Here is a 25578-nt window from a genome sequence, read left to right on the forward strand (position 1 = left end):
TGCTGTTAGTTGTACAGGGATACTATCGCTGGTGTTCAGAAGTCATCCGTGCTCTAGGCGTCAATAAATAAATGTTTTTGAGTAAAGGTACAGATCATTCTTGTGCCTGCTCTTCTGTCCTTGCTGATACTGCCTCAGCTGTGGTCTCTGTGCCACTCTCGATACCAGCCACCATCGTAATGACTTGTGCCTAAAATCACACCACTCTTCTTCAATGACAAAATCAACTTCTCTGACAGAAAAACCTTCCCAGTTAAGTCAACACTTATCTGGACATGACAACTAAAGGCAACCGGAATCCTGAGTCCTGGCCCAGATAAAGAAGATTACTGGGACAAATGGTAAAATTTGTATAAAGTCTGAGGAATAGATAATAATGATGTGTCCACCTTAATTTCCTGATTTTGATCATTACACTGTGATTATGTAAGTGAATGACCTAGTGTTTAGGAAATCTTACCAAAGCCTTTAGAGATAAAGCAGCATTGTGTCTTCAACTTACTCTCAATTATCTCAGAAGAAAATACATGTATGTAGCTGTGCGTGAGTGTGTATATGTATATGCACAACACAGAAGGAGAGGTGGTGAAAGATGGAGCAAGGGAATGTTCATATCTGGGCAAGTTTGAAAGGCATAGGAGAACTCTGTAACATTTACCCCTCATTCGTGCATGTCTTATTTCAAAATAACTTATAAAAGGAAAAAGACTGAAAGGCTCAAATGCTGTCAGAAGGAGCCAATAACAGAAGAGACCTCTGGATTTAGAATACTTCTGGGCCGCTTGAGTTAAAGCTGCTCCAAACCTGAGTCCTATTGTTGGGCTTTTCAAGGAGCCTGAGTTTTCCTCTTCTTTCCAGATAGACCCCCCAAACTCTTCTCACTTGGCAGTATGTCTTCTTCTCTTAGCTAAGCTCCCCTGATTACCTGAGCACTCAAGTCTTTATCTTCTCTCCAATCCCCATCCTCCAGTATCCTACGTAGAAGCCTTCATTCTCTGTGGCTTCTCACTGGAATCCACTTTCCTTCTTGACTGGAAGAGCCAAAGGCTGGGTTTATCCATTAGAACATGTATCATTTAGAATAGAATAGCTTGTACTTTAGTAACAAGCTGTCCCAAAGTTCAGATTAGTTAACACAATAAAGGTTGATTTCTCACTCATGCTATATACCCAATATGGTTTGTTAGAGAGCCTTGACTCATTGTAGTTGCTTAGGAACTCTGGTGATAGAGGCTTCATCTTATCACATGCTTCCAAGATCACCATGGCAAATGAAAGAGAAAGTGGTGAATTACTCACTGGCTCTTTAAAGTTTCTCCCTGGAAGAGACAAAGTGTTACTTTAGATAGGTATATTTTCAATGCATGACAAATGTTTATTGAGCACATGCTTTAATAAGAGTCCTACCATTTGCCAGGTGCTGTGCTGGGTTCTGGTATAGAAGGACAAATACCCTGGCTCTGCCGTCACAGCATTTCCTGACTTGTTATGAAGATGATAGGAAAACAGGTGTTTTGACTCAGAGTAGTAACCCTTGATTTCAGAGGGAAGTGAGCCCAGGGTGAACAGAGACCATCTGATGCTCTCATGGAGGAGGGAGAGTGGCTAGAGGAGATGGGAGACAGCCCTTCTCCGTACAAACTGTGTGCTAACTCTTCGTTATTTCTTTGGCTAAGAATAGGGCATATGATGCAAATTGTGGCAGTGGGGCAGGATTATAAATCATTGTTTAAAGGATGTCGATGTTTTCCTGTTTTTCCAAACAAGAAATATTTATTAGGCATCTGCTAATTCCGTTTACATTTGGTTGATACTTCCCCTGAAAATCACTGGCTCATTTTACAAAGGAAGATGCTAAGGCAGGAAACTTAGGGTCCTTAAAAGTCCCAGCTCAACTACTTAGAACACAGGGTTCTGATTCCTGGTTCAGGGAACTTCCCATTGATCTGTCCTGCGTATACCTTGACTGAAGACTCCCCCTCACTTTATTTTTACTTTTGTGACTGATATGGGGCAAAGTCACATTGATTTAGTCACAGGCTAGGTTTTGCCCTGAGCCAAGTGAATCTATATGACCCCCATTTTCTCCAGCCTCCTGTTGGACTGTTAACAATACAGGACAAGTGTAACTTTTCAAGGGCTACCATACGCACTTGAGATAGCTGCTGCCAAGTGGGCACTTGGCTGATTCACAGCTGCAGAGAATAACCCGTTCTGCCTGATTTAATTGCTGGGAGATGCTGAGAGATGGGAGATGGGGGAGATGGAAGAAGAGGCAGGGCTGTGTCTCACATCAGGATTTGCTGGTCTGCAGCAACTTGCAGCCAAGAAAGAGGTGCTAAGTCTGTGTGCCAACATGTGGGCATGTGGATTCAGGCCAACTGTATCATTTTCACTTTCTGAGGTTTGGACAGGTTTCTGGCTTCAAGCTGATTCCCATTGATTAAGTAAGATAATGTATGTAAAGCCCTGGGCAAATAGGAAGTAGCCCATAAATGGTAACTGCAGTAATGGTATAAACATAGTAATAATGATCTTAACAACTATTGTAGTTATAGAGCAATCATTATTTAAGAATCACGCCAATAATAATAATACAGCATAGAGTGTACCGTGGGGGAAGGGCAGTGGTCCACCTGGTGGGAAGGAACCTTTCATCATTTAAACTTGAAAAGCAGCCTGACATTTACTCCGTGTTAATATTGTTTTTCAGTTCTCTAAGGGGACTCATCTCCTTACTGCCTGCACCGAGGTGGACCGCGTCCACACCCTCACCCTGGGTATGCCACCGATAATAGTAAAGGTCATTTGAAAATCGCTCACTCGGCTAGGAGATTTTCAAATCATTCTTATTTAGAAAGGAAGGAAAGTATGTAAGCGTGGGTGGTAGTTCCAGGCAGCCTCTATTCAGGACTGAATGGTGAATCCTGGTGAAAAAGGCCCCAGGGTTACTGCCGGGGACCCCAGGCTGCAGGCTGAGCTGAGCAGGGCGGTCGCCTGTGCCCAGTGGCTGCTGCTGAGGGGCTGGCAATGAGCAGCCCCCCGGAGGACGCCCCCTGCACCTATCTTGTGTGATTCTCCTTAACCCATGGACCGAGTGCTGTCCCTAAACCACCTGTGTGTTGGCTTCCTTTCCTTTGCCTAATGAAGGTTCTCTTTCCTCTGAGTAGGAAAATGCCCAGATAATCCGAGAAGTGCAAGTTGACAAGGTCTGCGCCTTATCCAGGAGCCAGGTGGAGGCCATCAAGCAGCTCTGGCAGGACGCGGGCATCCAGGAGTGCTACGACCGGAGGAGGGAGTTCCAGCTCTCGGACTCCGCCAAATAGTGAGCGCAGGGCGCCGGCCTGAACCTCGTGCTTTCAGTTATAAAGAAGAATCTGGCTGCGGGGGTGGCGTGGGTGGAGCCCCCTCTTCTTTCTTGGTGCCTTATCTTAAAACCTTATAAAACCCTTCAGTCACCCTGTGGCCCCCCATCTCTCCCGCGCGGACAGCCACCCTTTCTCCCCGTGTTCTCATTTTCAACGAGAGGCTCGGTCAAACTGGCTGATAGGTCAGTGGGATTGATCTTAGCTGGGTTGCTGTAATTACCTGATTTAAACAGGATATGCCTGCTTCAGGCTTCCACTTTCCTCCTCATGTGCTCTCTTTCTCTGCAGAGCCAATTGCCTCCAAATCAGAAAATTTAGACCAGCAGTGCGTGCCATCGTCTTGTTAGTTGCTTATCTCCTGCTGCTCTCTAGTGGGAGCGGTAGGTACTGAGTCCCCAGCAGATGAAGCAGGCTCAGTCCCTTGCTGACCATCTCCCAAGGCCTACGCACTAGCTCTAGTTTTTTTTTAACTTTTTAGAGAAGTTGTATGTTTATAGAAAAATCATGCAGAAAGTACAATAGAGTTTCCATTTTACTACTCTCACCATTCACATTAATGTGGTACATTTGTTACAATTGATGATCCAATATTATTATACAATTAACATTAGGATTTACTCTGTGTAGTACAGTCCTATGTTTTTCCCTTTATTTTTACTGTGATAACCTATATATGACAAACAAATTTCCCATTTTAATAGCTTTCGAGTATACAATATAGTGGTGTTAATTATAGTCACAATTTTGTGCTACCATCAACACCGTTCATTATCAAAACTTTTATATTACCCCAAACAGACTCCGTACCAAAGGTTAACTCCCAGTTCTCCATCCCAACCCCTGCCACTGGAAATCTATATTCTAACTTCTGACTCTTAGAATTTGCACATTCTAGTTATTTCACGTAAGTGAAACCATACAATATTTGTACTTTTGTGTATGGCTTATTTTACTCAACATGATGTCATCAAGGTTCATCCATGTTGTTGCATGTATCAGAAATTCATTACTTTTTATGGCTGAATAATATTCCATTGTATGTATATATCACATTTTGTTTAACCATTCACCCATTGATGTACACCCTGTGGGTTGCTTCCATCCTTTGGCAACTGTGTGAATAATGTGGTTATGAACATCTGTGTGCAAATATCTGTTCAAGTCCAGGCTTTCAATTATTTTGGGTATATATCTAGAGGTGGGATTGCCAAGTCATCTTGTAAGTTTCTCCTTAACTTTCTGAGGAACTGCCAAACTGTTTTCCACAGTGGCTGAACCATTTTATATCCCTACCAACAATGCACAAGGGTACCTATTTCTCCATAGCCTCTCCAACAGTGGTTATTTTCCGGGTTTTTTGTTTGTTTGTTTTTTTGGGGGGGGGGGTTTTTTAGTAATAGTCATTCTAGGGGATGTGAAAGGGTATCTCAATGTGGTTTTGATTTGCATTTCCCTAATGGTGAATGATGTTGAACATCTTATGTGCTTCTTGGTCATTTTTTATAACTACTTTGGAGAAATGTCTATTCAAGTATATTCAATTGCTTTGCCCATTCTTAAATTTTGTTGTTGTTGTTGTTGTAGGATTTCTTTATATATTCTGGATACTAAGCCCTTATTAGATATATAGTTTCCAAATATTTTCTCATTCTGTAGTTTGTCTTTTCACTTTCTTAGTAATGTCCTTTGCACAAAAGTTTTGATAAAGTCCAATTTGTCAATTCTTTTCTTCTGTTGTTCATTCTGTGGTGTAAACTCTCAGAAACAACTGCCTAATCCAAAATCCTGAAGATGGTTCCCTATGTTTTTATCTAGGAGTTTTATAGGCTTAGTTCTTACATTTCGGACTTTGATCCATTTGAGTTCATTTTTGAATATGGCATCAGGTAGGGGCCCACTTTCCTTCCTTTTCATGTGGATATCCAGATATTCCAGTGCCCCTTATTGAAAAGACTATTCTTTTCCCATCTAGTGAACTTGGCGCCCTTGTCAAAAATTACTTAGCCATAGATGTGAGGCTTTATTTATGAACTCTAAATTTGAGTCCATTGGTCTATATGTCTTTTTTGTGCCAGTACCATGGTGTTTTGATTACTGCAGCTTTGTAATAAGTTTTGAAATCAGTAAATATCAGTCCTCCAACTTCATTCTTCTCTTACAAGATGGCTTTGGCTATTTGGGGTTCCTTATCCTTCCACATGAATTTGATGATTGGTTTTTCAATTTTTGCAAAGGAGAATGTTGGGATTTTGATTGGGAGTGTAAATCACTTTGGGGGGACTTGACATGACATGTCCTTCCATTTATTTAGGTCTTTAATTTCTTTTAGCAATTTTTTGTTGTTTTGCATATCCAAGTCCTTTTCATCCTTGGTTAAATTTGTTCCTAGGTATTTGATTCTTTCACCTGCTATGGTAAATGGATTTTTTTTTTCTTGATGTCCTTTTCAGATTGTTCATTCCCAGTACATAGAAATACCCCTGATTTTTTGCATGTTGGTATGGTACCCTGCCACTTGGCTGAATTAATTTATTAGCTTAGTGAGTTTATTGTAAATAATTTAGGATTTTCTATTATACGATCCTATCATTTGTGAATAGGAGAACTTTTACTTTCCCCTTTCTAATTTGGATGCCATTTATTTCTTTTTCTTGCCTAATTGCTCTGGCTAGAACTTCCTGTAAAATGCTGAATAACAATGGTGTCAGTGGCAACCTTGTCTTGTTCCTGATCTTAGGAGAAAGCTTTCAGTCTTTCATTATTGGGTTTTTTATATATGCCATTTATCATGGGGATGAAGTTTCTATTCCTAGTGTTCTAAATGTTTTTTGTTTGTTTTTTTTAATCAAGAAAGGGTGCTGAATTTTGTTTAGTTGAGATAATTATGTGGTTTTTTCCTTCATTCCATTAATGTGGTATATGGCATTATTGACTTTCTTATGTTGAACCACACTTATATTCCTGGGATAAATTCCACTTGATGGTAGTGTGTAATTCTTTTAATATGATGTTGGATTTGGTTTGGTACTATTTTGTGGAGGATTTTCGCATCTATATTCATAAGGAATATGTTGATCTGTAAATATCTTTTCTTGTGGTATCTTTATCCGACATAAAACTCTAATATTAAATCATTTGTCCCTTAAGGCAAAAAGAAATAGATGGTCTTACATGCTAACTATGCCACAGAGATTGCAGAATTTTGTTTTTAAGAATTCTTACAGCAATGCCTCATTTAGCCAGGTTACTGGGCAAATGGTCCTTCCTTGAAAAGTTATCTGATACCCTGCCTCTGCAGCTCAGCTCTTTCTACCTTGCCTCTATCATCTTCCATCCTCTGAGGGCCCTGAAATCCTCTTCTAAGACCCACCCCCTTCCTTTAGGTGCTGGTATCACCCTCCAAACTAGCTTTGAGGGGGTGGTTTACCCTTATTGCCTGAGCAAGGCCATCGGCAGAAAAGGAGACTGGAAATATTACCTTTTGCTGTTTCACGATCCTCCCTTTGGTGCTTTTTCAGGCTGTTTAATGCTCTTAATCCAGGTTGGGATAACTAGTCTGACTGAAGGAACATTTAGATGCAAGAGAGCATCCTCAGGAAATAAAAGCAGTCCCCAGTAAGGTGTTGGTTCAGCATAAAGGAGGGATGGAAAGAAGTGTCCCAAAGAGAAAGGCAAGCTACTTTTGACAGCCTGGGGAATCAGGGACATCTCAAAGTCTGCCAAGATATCCATCCCTTGTTTTTATATATAAAACCCAGCCCAGCCAATCCCCAGGACCTCACAGGAGGAAAGAGCACTAGGCTGTCTCAGGGAAAATTGAGATATATGTCCATTTGGGAGAGATGCTTACCAGAGCTGCTGCAGAATTCAGTGGAGCTCTGAAAACTAGGTCAAGTCCATTAAGAGAGTCTGGGGGTTGGCCAGGGTGGTGGACAGAGCTGCCACAGGAAAAGAAATGGCTCTCGTAAACCCAGAAAACTGCCCAGCTTCCTGAACTGGCAAAACTTGAGGTACTTTTGCTTTTTCTCCGTCTAGAACAGTGGTTCTCAACCAAGGTGACTTTGCTCCACACTCCCCATCCCCCACCCCAGCAGATATTTGGCAAAGTCTGGAGACATTGTGTTTGTCACAACTAGGAGAACTGCTATCTAGTGGGTGGAGGCCAGGAGTGAAACTCAACACCCTAAAATATGCAGGATGGCCCCTACAAAGAGTTATCCAGTGCAAAATGTCACCAAAGTTAGAAACTCTGGTGTAGGTAACTGGGAGTGCTTTGAGGTGTTCTTAAAGGCTTGGAATGGAAAGACTGGAAAGATCTACTTGAATGAATGAAGGCACTTAGCAAAGCTAGTGGCCAAATAGGGGTTTACATGAAAGGTTTTTTTTAACTTTTTTTTTTTTAAGATTTATTTATTTATTTCCCCTTCCCCTCACCCTGGTTGTCTGTTCTCTCTATTTGCTGCATCTTCTTTGTCTGTTTCTGTTGCTGTCAGCGGCACAGGAATCTGTGTTTCTTTTTGTTGCGTCATCTTGCTGAGTCAGCTCTCTGTGTGTGGCGCCATTCTGGGGCAGGCTGCGCTTTCTTTCACACTGGGCGGCTCTCCTTACGGGGCGCACTCCTTGCGCGTGGGGCTCCCCTATGCGGGGGACACCCCTGCGTGGCAGGGCACTCCTTGCGCTCATCAGCACTGCACATGGGCCAGCTCCACACAGGTCAATGAGGCCCGGGGTTTGAACCGCGGACCTCCCATGTGGTAGACGGATATCCTAACCACTGGGCCAAGTCCGCCGCCTACATGAAAGTTTTAAGATTCCATTTCAAGCAGGTGGCTTCCAATTCTAGCAATGAATTCTGTGTCCCTTTGAAGCAATCAAGGAAAAAGAAGGCAAGACACAGTCAAATAATGAGACGTGGAAGCTGTTGCTCTACTCCATTGTCTTCTTTTTTTTTTTCATTTATTTTATTAAAAAATTTTTAGAAAGATACATGGATCATACAAAATGTTACATGAAAAAATATAAGAGCTTCCCATATACTCCCACTTTTTACCCCCCCCCCACTCCTCCTACATTACCAAATTCTTTCATCAGTGTGGTACATTCATTGCATTTGATGAATACATTTTAGAGCACTGCTACACAGAATGGATTACAGTTTACATTGCAGTTTACACTCTCTCCCAGGCCATTCAGTGGGTTATGGCAGGGTATATAATGTCCAGATCTGTCCCTGCAATATCATTCAGGACAACTCCAAGTCCGGAAGATGCCCCCACATCACATCTCTTCTTCCCTCTCCCCACACTCAGCAACTTCCGTGGCCACTGTCTCCATTGTCTTTTATTTTATTTTTATTTATCCCCCAACTCCCCCTTGTCTGCTCTCTGTGTCCATTCGCTGTGTGTTCTGCTTTATTCTCATTAGGTGGCTCCAGGAACTGACCCTGGGACCTTCCGGAGTGGGAGGGAGGTGATTGCTCTCGCGCACCACCTCATCTCCCTGTTCTGCTACGTCTTCTTATTTTCTCTCCTCTGTGTCTCGTTGCATCATCTTGCTGCACCAGGTCTCCATGTCAGCTGGCACTCCTGCATAGGGCAGCTTTCCGGGGCTGGGCAGCATTCCCATATGGGGCCGCATTCCCACATGGGCCAGCACTCCACTTGGGCCAGCTTGCCTTCACTATGGTAGACAGGAGTCCAATTGGTTGAGCCACATCCGTTTCACCTCCATTGTCTTTTCAATCCTTTCCCTACCTACGGCCAAAGCCTAACATTAAGCCCCTGTTGCTTGGCCTGTTCCAGGCAGCTGCTCCTAACCTCTCAGTGTCCATCCTCTGGAGCACAGCGGCAGCACTGTTCCTTCTCAAGGACTGTGTTGTGTTCATCCCTCCTCAGTTTAGACACTGCCCATGGTCTCCGAGAGGATTAGGCCTCACTTTGCTTTCGTGTGGTTCTCCCAAACAGACACAGCCACCTTTTCTAGATTTTCTTCCTGCCAACCTCCAGTCCCTCGTACCCAATGCTCCAGTCAAATCATCCTCATTCGCTCCTACCTCCTGCCCTTTGCTTCTGCTGGGCTGTCAGCCCGCAATGCCTGTCTCACCACTTTATCTCCTAAATCATGAAACTCAAGTCTCATTGCAAATGTGACATTCTCCCAGTATCTCTTCTTCCTAAGAGCTTTCTGGAACAGCCTCTAATATGATGACACAAATCCCAGCAGGGGTCACATAAGTGACATACCCACAGGCTACCTGGAGTTCTCCACAAGTTCTCAGGGACTCCATCCAGTTCTTTTTCATTCATAGAAAGAAATGAGAGGCAAATGTGTGAGAAAAACGTGATGATAGGGAGAAACTCAAATCTGTTTTCCTTGATATTAAAATTTATCCCCTCTGGTACTATTATAAGTAACAAACCACTTTTGATGTCCCTGACAAATAATCACAGCTCACCAATGGTTGTGAGGCAGTTGTAGAGAATGGTAGGTGAAAGAAAAGATCATGACATGCATGGATCAAATATTTATGGCTATCTGAAACTAGTTCTAAAGTTTTACTTACTGTTTGCTTACAAGCCCTGACCTAGAATCTGAGTCCTATGAGGGAAGGAGCATGGCCTGCCTTGGTCACTGCTGTTTTCCCATCATCTAGAACTAGGGTTGGTTTTTGTAAATAAGCCTTTATTGGAACACAAACATACCCATTCAGTTATGAATTATCTATGGCTGCTTTTGTGCTAGAAAAGCAAGGTTGAGTAGTTGTGGCAGAGACCATATGTGTCCCCCAAGCTGAAAATATTTACTATCGACACTTTACAGAAAAAGTTTGCCAATTCCTCCTTTAGAATAATGCTGGCACATACAGGATACTTGGTAGTTTTGCCTGTCTGAGTTTTGCCTGTCTGCTTGCCAGTTTCCTATGTTGTCCTTTTCTATCTTAAAGCAAATCATTTGCCTTTACTGAACCTGTTTACTTAGATATACAAGAAGGTTGGTGATGACCATTTTTAGGGTTGTTTTGGGGATACTGATAAAGTAGGTAAAGTGCTGGACACATGTAAATGCTCTGAATTGGACTGTGTTATCTTATTCATCTTACATCATCTTCCATTTACCAAGTTCTTTATTTTTTCTTCTTAGTATTATGAACTTCTAGAGAGCAGGTTTCTTATTGAGTGCACTGCCCAACTCATCCCTTCTACAAGAGAGATACTAAGTGATGCTGCTTGAACCAAACTGAAAATAGAGATAAAAGCACTTCTCAGATAATGTTGGATTATTTGGTTGTTCACTCATTTAACAAGAATTTGATGAGTGCCTGCTACATGCCAAGCATTGCAGTAAGAACTGCAGATATGACCAAAAATAGACATGCTCTCTGCCCTCATGGAACATAGTCTGGTGAGGTGAAAGAGATATAAAAAAAAAAAAAATCACATGCATCAAAGTCCTACAGTAACTGCAATAAGCTCGGGAAACATGCATGGAAGCAGGAGGGAGGGGTGTTAACAGAAGCCTGCCCCATGGTTTGCTTTTTGAGCAGAGGGCCACCTGGTGGGTGGGGGTTACCAGTTACCTCTTGGCTTGGCTTCATCCTGACCTGTCTAGCTCCTGATACTGGGACTGCCCCAGGCCCACTTAGGATGGGGTGTATCTGTGCTGGGAGAAGGCAAGTCAGCCTTTGCAGGGGTCTTAGAATCACCAACTCCATTGTTGGCCAGGGCCTGAATTAAAGCTAAAGTGGAAAAAAAAAGCATCTTCGATTCTACACAGAAAAAGTGAAATGTTTTAAGCACAGGGATTTAGTATATTGCCAAAATAATTCCAGGCACAGTTTGGGTTATTTTAGGAGATGTTTAGTTTCCCAATGTCTTTCGCAGGAAACCTTTTTTGTGTGTTATTTTAAAAGAATTCCCCGTTTATGCATGTATGTTTTCTTTGGGAACTCTATTTAACTCACTGAGCACAAGCATTAGAGAAGTGCATTTACATCATCTCATGTTCTTGGATGAGGATGAGTGGGAAGGAGAAAGACTTTGAGAGGGAGAACAGATGGGGAGTCAGAGAGAGCCATTTCCAACATCCTATTCCTTCCAGCTCCACCATTTCTCTTACTGGCCAAATAGACTGATCAGGGCTTGCCCAGAACCCAGGAGCAGAAGGCCAGCAGAGGGCCTGGCCCAAAGCTTCTGTCAATAAAGTGTCAATTATTAATGGGATCAGTGCATCTGTGGGGGTTTCCGTGAGTGGGGAGTGAATTCCCTTCCATAGGAGGGGCATTTCATCCTTCCCTAAAGGAGTCTCAGCCCCTTTCTCTCATGTCACAGTTACCTGACTGACATTGACCGAATCGCCATGCCGTCGTTTGTGCCAACCCAGCAAGATGTGCTCCGTGTCCGAGTGCCCACCACTGGCATCATCGAGTATCCTTTCAACTTGGAAAACATCATCTTTCGGTAAGACTGTCTCCCTAACATTAAGAATATGTCTATCTAGACTTGGAAGTCCCTAAATGGATTGAAAAAAACCACAACTTTTAAATTTTAAAATCATTTCAAACTTATAGGACAGTTACAAAAATAAATACAAAACACATACAGAAAACTCCAACACCCCCCCACCTAGATGCCCAGATCCACCAATTTCTAACATTTTGCCACATTTGCCATATGATTCTCTTCATCCATTCAGTCAGCCATTCATTTCCTAAGCATTTGAAATTGTGTACCTCATGCTCCTTGAACACATTTTCAAGGACATTTCCCGAGAACAAAGGTATTCTTACGTAACCTTAAGTATAGTTGTCAAGTTCAAGCAATTTAACATTTATAAAAAGCTTACAGTCTATATTCTAGTTTTTCAAATGTCAAAAAAAGTCCCTTTAGGCCTTTCTCGTCCATTATTAGTTCCAATCCAGGGTCATGCTTAATTATTTCCTTAGTTGTTTGGTTTTTTTTCCAATTATGGAAACATATGTACAACATAGCTTTTCTCTTTCCTTTTAATAAGTTTTATTTTTTTACTTATTTCTCTCCCCCCTCCCCTCCAATGTCTGCTCTCTGTGTCCATTTGCTGTGTATTCTTTTGTGACCGCTTCTATTCGTATCAGCGGCACCAGGAGTCTGTATTTCTTTTTGTTGCGTCATCTTGTTGTGTCAGCTCTCTGTGTGTACAGTGCCATTCCTGGGCAGGCTGCACTTTCTTTTGCGCTGGGCGACTCTCCTTACAGGGAACACTTCTTGCGCGTGGGGCTCCCCTATGCGGGGGACACCCCTGCGTAGCAGGCCACTCCTTGTGCGCATCAGCACTGCGCATGGGCTGGCTTCACACGGGTCAAGGAGGCCAGGGTTTGAACCGCGGACCTCCCATGTGGTAGGCAGATGCCCTATTCATTGGGCCAAGTCTGCTTCCCCATAGCTTTTCATTCTCAACCCGTCCCAACCATACCATTCAATAGGATCAACCGCATTCACAATATTGCACTACGCTCATCGCCATGGACTTTCCCATAACCCAAGATACCTATACCCATTATACATTAACTTCCCATTTTCCCTGTCCCCAGTGCTCCACTTTCTATGAATTTGCATATTCTAGTTATTTCATGTAAGTGAGAGCAAACAATATTTGTCTTTTTCTGTCTGGCTTATTTCACTCAACATGAATTTCTGATATGTGCTACAAAGTTCATTGATATTGTAGCATGTATCAGAAATTCATTCCTTTTTATGGATGAACAACATTCCATTGCATGTATATACCACATTTTGTTTATCCACTCATGCATTGATGGACACTTGGGTTGCTTCTGCTTTTTGACTATATTGTGAATAATGCTGATATAAACATTGCTATGCAGGTATATCTCAGGGACCCTGCTTTCAGTTATTTTGCATATATACCTAGAAGTGGGGTTGCTGGGACATATGGCAATTCTATCCTTAACTTCCTAAGAAACTGTCAAACTGTTTTCCACAGTGGCTGCATTTTGTATTCCCACTAACAATGTACAAGGGTTCCTATTTTGCTCCATCCCACCCAACAGTGGTTATTTTCCATTTCTGTAATAGTCATTCTAGTGGGTGTAAAATGGTATCTTCTTGTGGTTTTATATTTCCATTTTAATTTGCATTTCCCTAATAGTGATTGATGTTGAACATGTTTTCATGCACTTCTTGGCCCTTTTTATAATTACTTTGGAAAAATGTCTATTCAGGTCCTTGACCCATTTTAAAAAATTGGGTTGTTTGTTGTTTTGTGTTGAGTAGTAGGATTTCTTTGTATATTCCAGATAATTAAATCCTTACCAGATAGATGGTTTCCAAATATTTTCTTCCATTCTGTAGGTTGTCTCTTCACTTTCTTGATAATGTCCTTTGCACAAAAATTTTTAATTTTGATCAAGTCCAATTTACCATTTTTTTCTTTTGTTGTTCATGGTTTGGGTGTAAAGTCTCAGAAGCCATTGTCTGAAGGGCAATTAAGGTCCTGAAGAGGTCCGCCTGTTTTTATCTAGGGATTTTATAGTTTTGGTTAAATGTGGACTTGGAACCCTTGTTCAAAAAATCACTTAGTCATGTGTGTTTATTTATGAACTCTCAATTTGATTCCATTGGTCTATATGTCTGTCCTTGTGCCAGTACCATGCTATTTTTAATGTAGCTTGTAATAAATTCTGAAATCAGGAAATGTGAGTCTCCCAACTTTGTACATCTTTTTTAAGATGGCTTTGTCTATTTGGGGCCCCATATCCTTGATATGATTTTGATAATTGGCTCTTCTGTTTCTGCAAAGAAGGCTATTGGAATTTTGATTGGGATTGGTTGAATCTGTAAATCACTCTGGATAGTAATGACATCTTAATGATCCAATCCAGGATATTGCTTCGTAGTTTTCTGTATACAAGTCCTTGGTTAAATATATTCCTAGATACTTGATTTTGTTAGTTGCTATTCTTGATTTCCATTTTGTATTGTTCATTCCTTGTGTATAGAAACATGACTAACTTTTGTATATTGATCTTGTACCCTACCCTTTGCTGAATTCATTTATTGGGTCTATTAGCTTTGTTGTGGATATTTAGGGTTTTTTATATATATGATAATATTATCTGTGAATACAGAGAGTTTTACTTCTTCCTTTCCAATTTGGATAACTTTATTTCTTTTTCTTGCCTAATTGCTCTGGGTAGTACTTCCAGTATAATGTTGAAATAATAGTCGTGACAGTGGCATTCTTGTTCCTGATCTTAGGGGAAAGCTTCAATCTTCCACCATTGAAGACGATGCTACTTTTGGGTTTTTCATATATGCCTTTATTATGTTGAAAACATTCCCTGTAGTCCTAGTTTTGTGTTTTTAAAAAGAAATGATGCTGGATTTTGTTAAATGCCTTTTCCGTGTCAATTGAGATGATAATGTGTTTTTCTTTCTTTGTATTCATATTATGTATGGCATTGATTTTCATATGTGAACCCTCACTTGCATTCTTGGGATAAATTCCACTAGAAAATGGCATAAAATCCTTTGACATTTCTTTTTTGGAGTTACCTTTATTTGGTTTGGGTATTAGGGTGATGCTGGCCTCATGGAATGATTTAGGAAGTCTTCTCTCTTCTTCAGTTATTTGAATACTTTGAATATTTGTTGTTAATTCTTCTTGGAATGTTTATCATAATTCACCAGTGAAGCCATCTGGTCCTGGAGTTGTCTTTATTTGGAGTTTTTTGATTACTTATTCAATCAATCTCTTTCCTTATTATTGGTCTGTTGAGAGCTATCCTGTCTTTTCTAAAAAAAGATTTATTTATTTATTTATTCCTACCTCCTCATTGTTTGCATTTGCTGTGTCTGTTTGTCTTCCTTGTTTCTTTAGGAAGCACTGGGAACCAAACCCAGGACTTCTGATGTGGAGGGAAGCACCCAGTTGCTTCTGTTCCCTGCTTTGTTGTGTCTTTCATTATGTTTTTCTTCTTGTGTCTCGTTGCATCATCTTGTGTCAGCTTGCTCGTCTTCTTTAGGAGGCACTGGGAACCTCTGCTCCCTGCTTTGTTGTGTCTCTCATGTTTTTCTTCTTGTGTCTCTTATTGTGTCATCTTGTTGCATCACCTTGCTGCATCTGCCTGTTAAATCAGCTCACAGTCTTGCTTGTCTTCTTTAGGAGGTACCAGAAACCTCTGCTCCCTGCTTTGTTGCATCTCTCATTTTAGTTTTCTACTTGTGTCTCTTGTTGCATCATTTTGTTGCATTCAGCTTGCCATGCCTGCCTGTTGTGCCAGCTTGCTGTCTTCTTTAGGAGGCATTGGGAACTGAACCAGGGATGTCCCATGTGGCAGGTGGGAGCTCAAGTGCTTGAGCCATATCTGCTTCCAGAGACAGAGCTACTTCTTCTTGATTCAGTTAAGGTAGTCTGTGGGTTTCCAGGAATTTGTTCATTTCAATATGTTGTCTAATTTGTTGGTGTATATTTGTTCATAGTATTCTCCTATAATCCTTTTATTTCTGTAATGTTGTTAAGCCCCCATTCATTTTTTTTACCTTAGTTATGTTTCTTTACTCTTTTTCTTTGTCAGTCTAGTTAAATGTTTCCAATTTCATTCATCTTTTCAAAGAACCAACTTTTTGTTTCACTGATTCTGTTTTTCTAGTTTCTTATTGCATTTATCTCATCTCATTACTTTTTCCTTCCTTCTCACTCTGGATTTGGTTTACTCTTTTTTAGTTCTTCCAGATGTGAAGCTGCGCTGCTGATTTGAGATATTTCTTTTTTTTCATGTAAACATTTTACAATTACAAATTTCCTTTTCAACACTGCCTTGCCGCATCCTAAAGGTCTTAGTATGTTGTATTTTCATTTGTCTCTAGGTATTTTCTAATTTCCCTTGACCCATTGGTTGTTTAAGAGTCTATTGTTAATCTTCACGTATTTGTGAATTTTCCTGTTCTCCCTCTGCCATTGATTTCTAGTTTAATTCCACTATGGTTATAGAAGATTCTTTCTATTATTTTAATCTTTCAAAATTACTGAGACTTGTTTTGTGACCTAATATATGGACTATCCTAGAGAAGGTTCTGTTTGTACTGGAGAAGAATGTGTGCTTTGCTGTTGTTAGATGATGTGTTCTGTGTTTGTCTATTGGGCCTAACTGGTTTATAGTATTGTTCAAGTCCTCTGTTTCCTTACTGGTCTTTGTCTATATGTTCTATCCATAACTGAAAGTGGTATATCTAAGTCTCCAACCATTAATGAGGAACTATTTATTTCTTCCTTCATATGTGTCGATGTTTGCTTCATATATTTTTGGGCTCTGTTGTTACGCACATTTATAATTGTTATCTTCTTAACTAATTTAATACAAAGTAAAAGCGGGTTCTTGCCCACTGTACTTCATTAATGACCAATCCTGAGTTATCAGGGTTTCAAAGAGCTGATTTGCTTGCACATAGCAAAGGAGGACAGTGGCCTAAGGGCTCAAAAACTGCCTCCAGGTTTATATCCAGGTTTAGCAGTTTATGCTAATGAGTAATTGGGGAGGGGCTGGCTCAGGTTCCTTCATTCATTAAGGGGCTGAACAGGATGGGGGTTGAGTCCATAACCCATGTGAGTCAGAAAGCTCTTACAAGCCCAAGACAATCATTAGAGATCAGGGCATCTGGGGATGAGGTAGGTACAGAAGGAGAGTCAGTTATAAGATTTTTCTTATGGACTGCAAAGCGGATGGTGGAGTGGTTAACATTTTAATAGGAATATTCATATACAAGGGTAAAACCAATTTGGTACAAGCATAGACAAAGGTGGGACAAATTTAGCATAACCATCACAATAGCAAGTATACACAAGGGTGAGGCCAATCTGAAGTAACCATCAACGGGTGAGTGTACCAGTCAAGAAAAAAGTTCATCAAATCCTAGTTAGTATCAATCACAACAGATGATGATGGCTTCTCAAAGGTTTCTCTGCTATGAAGTTACACTTTTTGTTATCAATATCAACTCACAGATTTCTACTTAATACTGGCTTCCTAGAAATCAGTCATTTACATTGAAATCCCTCAGTTTAGGAAATATTTCTAAACTTCCTACAATCTATAACTTCCTATTACATTTTATAATCATTTAAACCAATTGTTTTACCTTAAGACAAAATTTCACCATTAAATAAGCTTATTAAATTATAGTCAGCAACAAACAAAATTTACTTCTATAACCCTCTAACACTTTTTATTTCCATTCAGGTATTGTCCTACATATTTCTGCCTCTCATTCTATGAAAACTAGCCTTTTTATCTTAGGACAAAAACATACCCCCTTAAGCAAGCTTATCAAATTATAGTCACCATTGACTACGACAAATATAATTCATTTCCACAGATCTTCTACTACTTTCCATATCCATTTAAGTCTCATCTTACAGCCCTCATTCAGTTCTGTGAAAAACTAGCCATTTCACTTTAGTTCAGAACTATATTCTCTTCTTTAACTTAATTTCATTAAATGCAAATTTACAATTTTCATCATCTTAAAGAGCAAAGGGTTATAATGCTAATTTATTAGTATGTGTATAAACCTAGAGAAATTATACCCAGTGGAATAAAATTGAAACAATGGTAGTTTATGCCCGAAATGGTTTTTTCTTCCTCCATAAGAGGTTATAAAACCCGTTTCCATAATATTCTAAAATTTTGAACAATGTCAAAAGCATACTATCAGGCTCTAGAGAATATAGTACTATTGTTTAATTCATTTTAAGCATAATCTAGAAAAACCTTTCCATAGTTTCAAGGACATTTTACTTTACTGAAATTAGGCAATTGTATTATTAATTACTTTTATCCTAAGGCTGTGAAAAATTTCAGTTAGGGAATTATAGGACAAATTATGCAAACCAAGGTTTATTCTGTAATATTCGCTCTGTTCCTCTCATTTGGAATTTCCAGCCTAGTAGAAAGAATTCTAAGCTAAACTCACATCTCCCCCATTTTTCTACATCCAGAAATTGGTTGGGGAAACTCCCTTCCCCCATAGATTCCCCAACCAGTTTATTTCCTTTCTTTGACTGTCTTGGTCTTGGCCTGAATTCAGTCAACATTTTGGTAAAAGCTGTGGAGGTAGGGATAGGTGATAAAAAGACTGAAGGAAAAACTAAAAGCTTTTTAGTTTTTCTTTTTTCTTTCAAATACTTTCTCTAGTCAGATTTCTATATGACCTTTTCATCCTGAAAAATTAATTGGCCAAAGTCTGAGTATTTAACTTGTAAGTTTAAAAGAGTATCAGAGGCTTGACTTTTCTAATTTGGGACTCCAGGAGTACTCATTTACAATTATATGTGTACTTATTTAATTTTTAGCAAGTTGAATAGAGCTCTCTTAAGAATTTTCATGTGTTAATTTGATATTGCCATCCAGAGATATGAAAATATACATTGAACAGACAGAAACAGAAAGTTAGACACATGTAACAGAAACATAAAACTAATTTGATTCATAATTCTCACCATTCTTACCCTTTTTTTTTTTGTATGCCTTGTGTCCGAGTTTTCCATCATTCCTCACCTCTGGTTTTTAAAACTTTTAATATCTCCTCTGAGATAGGAGTGATTCACTTATTTTACTGCCCAGTATTTAGTTGATCTTTTATAGTGAATCCTTTAGAAATTTCTCCCCCTTTCCATTTGTCTTATTTTTCCAATAATTTCTTTGTAGCTGCCATGGGCTTAAAATTAACATAATAAATCTGTAGCAATCTAGTTTGGTTTGATTTCAACTTAACTTCAATTGCAAACACAAACTATATTCCTAAATCCCTCCATGACTTAATGTAGTTCTTGTCACAAATTGCATATTTATACAGTATGAATAAAAAACCATTGACTTTTTTTCATTTGTCATTTAGATCCTGTAGGATGTAAGAAGGGGAATTACAGATAAAATATACAAATGTACCAGCATTTATATTTACCCATGTTGCTACCTTATTGGAAGATATTTACTTTTTCATGTGGCTTTGATTTAATATCTAGTGTCTTCTTCCTTTCAACCTGAAGAACTTCCTCTAGGTATTTCTTGTAGGGCTAGTCTAGTGATAATGAACTCCTTCAGATTTTATCTGGGAATATCTTAATCTCTTCCTCATTTTTATTTTTATTTATTAAACATTTTTTTTCTTCCTCATTTTAAAAAGACAATTTCACTGGATATGGAATTTTGGTTGGTATGTTTTTCCTTTCAGCACTTTAAATATATGGTCTTTCTGCTTTCTTGCCTCCATGGTTTCCAATGAGAAGTTTCTGTTGAGGATGCCTTGTATGTAATACATTGCTTCTCTCCTGCCACTGTCAGAATTCTCTAACTTTGGCATTCAATAATTTAATTATGATATGTTTCTGTGTGGGTCTATTTGGATGTATCTTGTTTGGAACTCACTGAGCTTGGTAGTGTATAGTAATGTCTTTCATTAAATTTGGGCAATTTTCAGCCACTCTTTCTTTGAATATTCTCTCCACCTCTTTCTTTCTTCTCCTTCCGGGTCTTCCACAATGTGTATACTGTTGTGCTTGAGGGTGTCCCATGGGTTGCTCAGGCTCTGTTTACTTTCTATTCCTCAGATTGAATGCTTTCAACTGTCTGATCTTTAACTTCACTGATTCTTTCTCCTGCCAAGTCCAATCTGCTGTTGAAGCCTTCCAGGTAATTTTTAATTTCTGTTACTGTGGTATTCAACTGTTTGGTCCCTTTTCAAGATTCCTATCTTTATTAATAATCTCCTCATGTTCATCTATTGTTTTCCTGATTTACTTTAGTTTTTTGTCCTTGTTTTCCTTTAGCTCATTGAGTATATTTAGGACTTTTTAAAAGTCTTTGATGTATTTCATGTCTGGTCCTCCTTTTTGATGGATTCTAATGCTTTATCCTGCTCCTTTGCATGGATCATTATTTCCTGTTTCTTTATATGTTTTATAATGTCTTGTTGCAACCTGGACAGTTTGCCATTTTCATGTTTTCTCTACAATTGAGACATTGTGGTGTCTGTTCCTTGAAAAAGTTTGTATCCAGCTACTATTATGAGAGAGATTTTCTTGAATGCCAGGAGCTAACCAAAGTAAAGGAGGGAAAAAAAGAAGAAAAAACCCCCCACAAAAACCTTTTCCAGTCCACAGATTGGCCTGTTGAGTGCTGTCCTTCCAAACTTAGCTGCCCTACCAACCAGTTTAGAGAATAGCCTAGAGAAAAGCATAGAGTCCTCTCCAGTCTTTTCTGTGGTGTCTTGTCTGGGCATGCACACATGGCCCTGGGAATTCCCTTGTTTACGTGGATCTGAATGTTCCCTTCCCCCTAGGACATTTTGCATTTCCTTATGGTCTAGGTGCCACATTCTCGGTCCCACCATCAGCAGTACTTAGCCCAGGCTGCTGCAATATACTTGTTTTCCCACAGCTCTCCTGAGGAGAGCTCTATAGGTGATCTCCAGGCACAAGGTAGGATTTGTGATGGCAAGTCCATGAGAAGGGTCCTGATTCAGTCCCTCAGGCTGCCACCAGAAAGAGTGGCATAGACATACACATACCCAATATATACATGAGGATCTTTCTTCTCCCTTCAGAACTGCGACCAGGGACTCACACTGGGAGTGCAGGCTGGCTGGCTCCACATCAAACTGGTACAGGGATGGGGGAGGAATCAGCAAGGATAATATGAGATCCTACCATTTTTTTTTGCCTTCACTTTATTTTTTTAATGTTACATTCAAAAAATATGAGGCCCCCATATACCCCCCACCCCTCTCACCCCACTCCTCCCCCCATAACAACAACTTCCTCCATCATCATGAGACATTCATTACATTTGGTGAATACATCTCTGAGCACCGCTGCACCTCATGGATCCTACCATTTTTAAGTTGGCTTTTTCTTGACTCAACACTTAGCCTCTTATTTATAACCTATTACTGTTTACTGGAGCTTTGAGAAAGATAGTTTGCCACATATTGATTGTTTAAAACTTCTGTGGTGGGTGCAGAGCCTGGAGTGTCTCACTCTACCATTTTGATCAGGGCGGGGGCCCGCAAATGGAATTTTAAATGACTTGTGTTACTTCTAAGCAGGGGTTATGACTTGTAGGGGAGAATGGCCCTCTTTATCACAGGCTAGTTAGAACAGTAGCTGGTCTCAAATCCTAGAAAGGAGGGGAACTTACCTTTCTGTTACCCTTAGAGGGGAGTCTTCTTACTTTGCCTGGAATAATTTTTGTATGTACAAACATGCACACAGATGTATACTTCTGTGACCTGCCCCTGAATTGACTACTGGTGTTTTTTCCCTAAGGAGGAATAATATCACTCTTTCCTCTACTTCCTTCTCTAAGATTTGTCCTTCTTAAAAGAGGATAAGAATTAATTTTAAGAAGTATATTAAAATCACATTACACACACTATTTATAACTGTAAAAATATATGGATTTCTACTTACATATATAAGAACTACTTTTAGGATGACTTAAATAGATCTTCAATACATTTAAGTATAGTAAAAAATAATAATATGGTACATGTACATAGCATTGAAAATTTATATCCATTACTTCCCCTAAAAATTATTATGCAGACTTTCTACTTCAAACAACAAAAGTACAGTCCTCCCTCATCCAGGTCCTGTTTGTATACCCCTCACTGCTTCTTCAGAACCGTAATATTGGGGGAGCCTTCTGGTGTAGATGCCTTGATATTCTCCATCTGGGTGAGCATATCCCCAGTTTTGATAGTAGCCTCTGTACCTGTGGCCCATGAATTTATGTAAACCTTTTTCAGAATCAATTTCTACTGGCAATCTCCAAAACCCCTCATAATAAGAAGTTCCCAAGATTAAAAAAAAAAAAAGTTAAATTTCTTCTTTCTCAGGGTTTGATGAGTAGTTTCATTTTATTTTCTGGAGTTTGGCGAATGAATTCGATGTCACCCACCAATGATTTCTATTATTTTACAGCTTAAGATGTACCCTCTGCTCCAGTGGGATTTTTCCAGTTGGAGAATTCTGGTCTTGGAAATTGAATCCCTAGCCTCTTGACAATTTCACTTTTCCTTTCTAGCTCCATTCCCTGCTTCTTCCTGTGATGTGGGACAGCTGGTCATGAACATTCCATTGCACTTGTGGTTACACTGCCATGACGTAGTTCAAGGGCAGCATTGTTTTTTATTTTCTTCTCGGCACTTTTCCTGACAACAGTCATGGGGGTTGGTCTGTGGGCCACTTGACCACACTGGTCCAGTAAACTCAGGGATTGATCAGTCACAGAAGTATGGCCTGGCATCTTCTGGGCAGCATCTAGCCCAGATGTACCCTCAGATGTACCCTCTTTGGATCTCAGTGTTTCAAAGAAATTTAAGCTGATGTTTAAAAATTGTGTTGCTTCATGTAAAACAGTTGGCTCCTAGTTTTTCCTAGAAGTTAGAGGATCTAGTAATAGTGAGCCTGTTTTTGTCTACCAGTGGTTGTGGTTTGCTGCAGTGTTTAACAGCCATCCCTTTAAAAGGATACCCAGCACTCTGCTTGTTTTTCTACTTAGGACAGGCCCTTTTGGTTCATTTACATACACTGCCTGACCTCTGGGGCATTTGAGCTTTGGATGCCTTGGCTGTCATTCCCTGAAATCTTTCCCAAAGACACAGATAAAAGCTTTGGATTTCCATATTTTATAAAGGTAACGTGGGTCTTTATAGGGAAGAAGGGGTGGGATCTAGCTAATGCAGAAAGGATTTGTGCAAAAATTAGAGCAGCTATGAAAACAAGAATGGACCAGGGTCTAAAGAAAGCCAGGTGGAACTAGATGACTATTTTGGACCTCCGTTTTGTGTCTAGTATCCTGGGATCCTATGGTTGTTGAAGCAAACCCCAAGTGAATACTTGTATTTTCTGCCTGGGCTACTGTAGGCATTTCCTAACTTGTCTCTCCAAGCAGGCTGAACCTTTCATCTCTAGATCTGTCTTTAGAAACTTCATTTCTATTCTGTGGTTCTTTTGCTAGGAAACATCCAGTGGTTCTTCATTGCCTGAAGTAGTAGTGCTCTAACATTTTAATCTCAGAACACTTTTTCAGTCTTAAATATTTTTAAGGATCCCCCAAAGCCCAATTTCCATGGTATAATGAATCCCCATCCATTTTTTCCCCAGTTATGTACTCCAACCTTTGATACTCTCTTTTTCTATTGAACAGGATGGTAGATGTTGGTGGCCAGCGATCTGAGAGGCGGAAATGGATTCATTGCTTTGAAAGTGTCACTTCCATTATTTTCTTGGTTGCTTTGAGTGAATATGACCAGGTCCTGGCTGAATGTGACAATGAGGTATGCTGGGTAGGGACTTTAAATAGCTGTGGAAGACAGAGATCTATTTCTGCAGTTTCCAAGAAACCAGCCAGCTCTAGCAATAGGCCCTATTCCTTAGGTTAAATTGTCTCCTTACAGTGGACTTCAGAGACTAGCAACATAGGCATCACCTGGGAACTTCTTATAAAACTGTACTTCCTGAATCAACCCAGACCTACCAAAACAGAATCTGCATTTTAACAAGAGCCCAGGTCATTAAAATATATATGAAAGTTTGAGAATCGCTGACTTGGAATCCGGGTTCTCAAACTTAGATGCATCGTGGAATTCCCTGGGTTACCTGAAAACCCTCAGAGGTTTTGTTTTAATTGGTACTGGGGATGGCCTGGGCATGGGGATTTTTAAAAGCTTTCAGGTAATTCTAGTACACTGTTTAGGCTGAAAACCTTTCAAAAGTAGTGGTTCTCATTCCTAACTACATATTGGAATTCCCTGGGGAAATTTTAAAAAATGCTATCTTATGGACCCTATCCCAGAGATTCATAATTGTTGGCTTTCCAAGCTCCCCAGGGATTCTAATATGGAACCACGGTTGAGAAACAATTTTTAGTAAACTTGATATGCGCACAGACATCCCTGCCTCCACAGGAAGCTAGCTGATTTGGCCTGAGGGGTGACGCCAGATGCTGGGAGCTCTTCTGAGTACCCCTGGGTCCTTTACGTCCTCAGAGAGGGGTGTGCTCAAGGCAGCGCTGACTGATGTGTCCCAGTCAACCATTCTGTCCCCTGCAGAGTTTTCCTAGAGCTCGCAGGGTTGAGCTGTTATCGCAGATCTGCCTAGAAGGTAAAGAGGACAGGCATGGCCGCTTCTTTCAGGGGTTAGAGGTATTTTCTACAGGATACCCATGGTCTCCCCCAAAGTCTTTTCTGCTTAACTTGCCCAAGACTTTTTGGCCTTTTATAAAAATATCTTGTTTCCACGGCATGAAAGTAAATCAATAAAGAATTCTGCACAGGATTAGGCAATAACTACGAATAAATTGTACCTTTTATTTCTTGAAAGCAGACTCTTCTCTGAGGAGCACAGTGACATTATCTAATTAGTGGAGGATTAACCCATTTACTTGTGTCATTGTGCACAGAACAGTTATCCTGGCTACCACCCAGCCCTTCCAAGTGGGCAGATTTTAAAAAAAAACAAAGGCATCCAGTTATCAATATGAAAAATTATTAACATCTCCAAATTTGTCTTAGGAATTATCATGCTATTTCTCAGGAGACTCAAAGGATTTGTCAGTGTACAAGGGGCCAATATCTAAGCCTGATGTGCTTAGAAATTAAAATTTTCTCCTCCCATAAAAATCACAAGGTATTTGGAGAAAAATTAAATGATTCCCATCTAGACTTCTACCTCCTGGGTTGCAACCACTCCTGTACTGCAACTACTCATCATGCTGTCTAGGACTTTTTTCTCCCCATATATTTCCTTGGAAATCATTATTTATAATGTCATAATAAATTTTAAATAAGTTTTCAAAACAGAATTGGAGTGAGGGTTTCCCACTCTAGTAATTAAATCCTGGATTTTAATCCCAAAAACATATTGTGAGAGAGAAAGAACCCAGGGTTCTGGGAATTATAGGGAAATAGAGATTTTATGGCATGTCCTTCTGGAGCAGATGTGCTGGGTTTTGATGTTTTTTCAACCTGACAATGTCTCTCTGAAAGGAAGACCTTATTTCCTTTCTCTTAGGAATACTTAGCAGTATCCTATCAAGAACAATTACCAGATAAGATTTGTATATTCTATCTGCTCTCCATAAATTAGGAGTATTTAATATTTTGTCAATGTTTACAAATTATTATTGTACTGTGCTTCTACATAACCTTAGCTA

The 25578-nt window shown here is 39.9% G+C and overlaps 1 protein-coding gene across 1 annotated transcript in view; it reads left to right on the top strand.

The window, feature by feature from the left end:
* LOC101412058 (guanine nucleotide-binding protein subunit alpha-14) overlaps positions 1 to 25578 on the top strand; it is a 236972-nt gene that overhangs the window by 208586 nt on the left and 2808 nt on the right. Inside the window, exons 3-5 of the mRNA XM_004477521.5 lie at positions 3171 to 3325; positions 11696 to 11824; positions 23572 to 23701. Coding sequence (XP_004477578.1) covers positions 3171 to 3325; positions 11696 to 11824; positions 23572 to 23701 — 414 coding nt within the window. The remainder of the gene's footprint in view (positions 1 to 3170; positions 3326 to 11695; positions 11825 to 23571; positions 23702 to 25578) is intronic.

Source organism: Dasypus novemcinctus, chromosome 8 (assembly GCF_030445035.2).
Source record: "Dasypus novemcinctus isolate mDasNov1 chromosome 8, mDasNov1.1.hap2, whole genome shotgun sequence".
Lineage (NCBI taxonomy): Eukaryota > Metazoa > Chordata > Mammalia > Cingulata > Dasypodidae > Dasypus > Dasypus novemcinctus.